Genomic DNA, 3,503 nt, shown 5'->3' on the forward strand with positions numbered 1-3,503 from the left:
CACCTATAAGTCAATGCACAGAAGTTAAGGGTTTAAAATTAAAATAAAAAATAAAAAATAAATTTACTGGGGCAGCTTGGTGGTATAATAATAACGAGAGCCAGAAAGAAGGCCTCTTTTTGTCCCATCCCTCATCCTTACAGTGGCTCAGTGGATAGAGAGCCAGGCTCAGAGATTGTGAGGTCCTGGGTTCAAATCTGGCCTCAGACACTTCCTAGCTGTGTGACTCTGGGCAAGTCACTTAACTCCAATTACCTAGCCCTTACTTCTCTTCTGCCTTGGAACTAATATCTAGTCTTGCTTCTATGACAGAAAGTAAGGGTTATTAAAAAAAATTTACAATATAATCCCATCTTTCTATCTACATCCAAAGAAGGAAGTTTAGCTCTCAGGATTATAAGACTAGAACCCCAGTGCCATGCCTAGGGCAGAGTTCCTTAGAACATAGTACTTATTATCAATTCTAAGATGGACGGTAAGGGCTTAAAAATAAAGAGATTTTTTCAAAAGAGCTATATAAATTTCAGATTGGTGGCTGAAGAGAAGGAGTATGATACCCTACCAGGAACTCTCCTCATACCCACACATTCTGGAATCCCTGCTGCTGTAGCTCCCACTTTCCCTGCCTTGACCACTGCAGAAAACGCCCCAGGGCCAGAGCGGGGTTCCCCAAACAGAGGGGTGAATGAGAAGCCCACCAGAGTCTTCTTGGGCTTAAATTTTTCTCTTCTCCCCCCACCCTCGCCATGGACACTGTCTGACTCAGTTTCCCCAGGGGCTTGCTGTGCTTGTCAGACAGGACTCTTCATAGTGCTCCTCCCACCCCTCCACCCTCCCAGGTCTTTATGTTCCAGCTGCTCCGAGGTCTCTCTTACTGCCATCGACGGAAGATCCTTCACAGGGACCTGAAGCCCCAGAACTTGCTCATCAACGAGAAGGGGGAGCTAAAACTGGCGGACTTCGGTGAGGGCAAGGAGCCAGCCAGGGTGAGGGGACAGGCCCCCCCATGGCCTCGGGCTGGGCCAGGGGCAGGCACACACAGCTCCCTCCCCTGTGTGGCAGCATTGGGGGTGGGGAACTTGGAGAAGGTGTCTCCCCTGGACAGACCGTTTAGATACGCCTCTGTCCCCCAGGCCTGGCTCGGGCCAAGTCAGTGCCCACCAAGACTTACTCCAATGAAGTAGTGACCCTTTGGTACCGGCCCCCTGACGTGCTGCTGGGCTCTACGGAATACTCTACTCCCATCGATATGTGGTGAGTGAGAGTAGAGGGGGAGATGGGGAAGGGCCATTCAGGGGTATGGTTGGGGGAAGCCTGTGTCTGTGCTGTTATTATTTCCATTTTCTTTTTTTATTAAAAAAATTTAAACCCTCACCTTCTGTCACAGCTCAGCACAAAAGTTTAACCCTTACCTTTCATCTTGGAATCAATACTGTGTATTGGTTCCAAGGCAGAAGAGTGGTAAAGGCTAGGCAGTGAGGGGTGGGAGGGGGTGTCAAGTGACTTGCCCTGGGTCACACAGCTAGGAAGTGTGGGTCAGATTTGAATCCAGGACCTCCTGTCTCTGGGCCTGGTGCTCTATCCACCGAGCCACCTAGCTGCCTATCAATGTATTGGTTTTAAGATGAGTGGTACACCAACGCAACTGTCAATAATATGGAAATAAGTCTTGATTGATGACACATGTTAAAACCAGTGGAAATGTGTGTTGGCTATGGGGGGGGGAATATGAAGGGATGAAGAGTAAAGTAAAAACATGAGTTATGTAACCATGGAAAATTTTTCTAAAAAATAAAATAAAATAAAAAAATCAAGATGAGTGGTAAGGGCTAGGCAATGGGACTTAAGTGACTTGCCCAGGGTCACACAGCTAAGAAAAGTTTGAGGCCAGATTTGAATCCTCTAGATCTGGTTCTCCATCCACTAAGCCACCTAGCTGTCCCTTTAGCTCCATTTTGTACAGAAGGAAATTGAAGTAGACAGAGTTTAAGTGACTTGCCCAGGGTTACACAGCCAGTAAGTGTCTGAGGTCAGATTTGAACTCAGGTCTTCCTGATTCCAAGCCTGGCACCCTATTCACTGTGCCACCTAACTTCCTCCTTTCTTAGAGAATGTTGGGACATTTAGAGGATATGACTTGCCCAGGGTCACTCGATTAGCACATGTCAGAACCCAGATCATAGAATCAATGGAAAGGGACCACCAAGGACATCTAAGTCCAAAGTCCATTTGCAACAGAGGAGGAAACCAGGCAGCTTACAAGGCAGATGCGAGGAGGGAATGCATTTCAGGTGGGGGAGAGAGTCAGGGAAAAGGCACTGAGGTGGGACATGGAGCAGTGTGTATGGGAAGCAGCAGATATAGCTGGATCCTTAGTGCATGGAATGGAGTCAAGTGTAGGAAGTCTGTAAAGGTTGGAAGGGACAAAGTTGTAGAGGGCTTTGAAAGCTAAACAGAGGGTTTCATATTTGATCTTGGGTAATAGGGAGCCACTGCAGTTTATTTGCTGGGGGGGGGGGGTGAAGTGGGAAGAAAAGAGCAGGGTCAGACTTGTCCTTTTTGGAAAATTATTTTGGCATAAAGGATATATTGAAGTGGGGAGAGACTTGAGTCAGGGGGGCTTCTAAGGAAGCTACTGTAGGAGAAAGATGAGGATGACCCAAACTGAGGAGTAATGACTCTGTGAGTGAAGAGAAAGGGACATGGGCAGAATTATATGATGGAGGAGAAATGACAAGATTTGGCAACAGATTTCATGTATGAAATGAAGAAGAAGGATAATACTGAGGTTGTGAACCTGTATAACTGGGAGGATGATGGTGGCCTCAACAGCAGTAGGGATGGAGAAAGAGGGGTTGATTTGAGTGGAATGATGATGAATTCTGTTTTGGACTTGTCAAGTTTGAGATTCCTTGTGGATATCTATTTGGAAAAATGCAATTTTGTCATTGTTGTTCTGTTGTTTCGGTTGTGTCCAACTCTTTGTGACTCCACTTGGGGTTTTCTTGGCAAAGATACTAACTAGAGCAGTTCATTTCTTTCTCCAGCTCATTTGACAGATGAGGAAACTGAGGCAATCAGGGTTGAGTGACTTGCCTAGGGTCACACAGCGAGTAAAGGTCAATTGAAAGTTCATGACTGAAACTCAGGAGGGAAACTAGGGATAAATATATAGACCTTCAGGAGGAGGTATCTGAAAAGAGATCATGATTGAATCCATGAGAGCTGCTGGGATCACCAAACAAGAATGCAGAGAGGGAGAAGGGAAGAGGACTTAGGACAGCGTCTTGAGGGAAACCCAACAGTTAGTGAGAATGACATGGATGAAGAGCCAACAAAGGTGATACACAAAGAGAATCAAGCAGGCAAGAAGAGAAGAGAAGAGAAGAGAAGAGAAGAGAAGAGAAGAGAAGAGAAGAGAAGAGAAGAGAAGAGAAGAGAAGAGAAGAGAAGAGAAGAGAAGAGAAGAGAAGAGAAGAGAAGAGAAGAGAAGAGAAGAGAAG

General features: G+C 46.1%; 1 protein-coding gene across 1 annotated transcript; it reads left to right on the plus strand.

Moving 5' to 3' along the window:
* Positions 1 to 310: 310 nt before the first annotated feature.
* On the plus strand, positions 311 to 1,254 carry LOC123254440 (cyclin-dependent kinase 18-like; the record flags this gene model as incomplete). Its single annotated transcript, XM_044683461.1, has 2 exons — positions 311 to 963; positions 1,134 to 1,254. Coding segments are annotated over exons 1-2 (239 nt in total), but the record flags the coding sequence as incomplete, so codon positions are not given.
* Positions 1,255 to 3,503: the final 2,249 nt, after the last annotated feature.

The sequence above is a fragment of the Gracilinanus agilis genome, unplaced genomic scaffold (assembly GCF_016433145.1).
Source record: "Gracilinanus agilis isolate LMUSP501 unplaced genomic scaffold, AgileGrace unplaced_scaffold22233, whole genome shotgun sequence".
Taxonomy (NCBI): Eukaryota; Metazoa; Chordata; class Mammalia; order Didelphimorphia; family Didelphidae; genus Gracilinanus; species Gracilinanus agilis.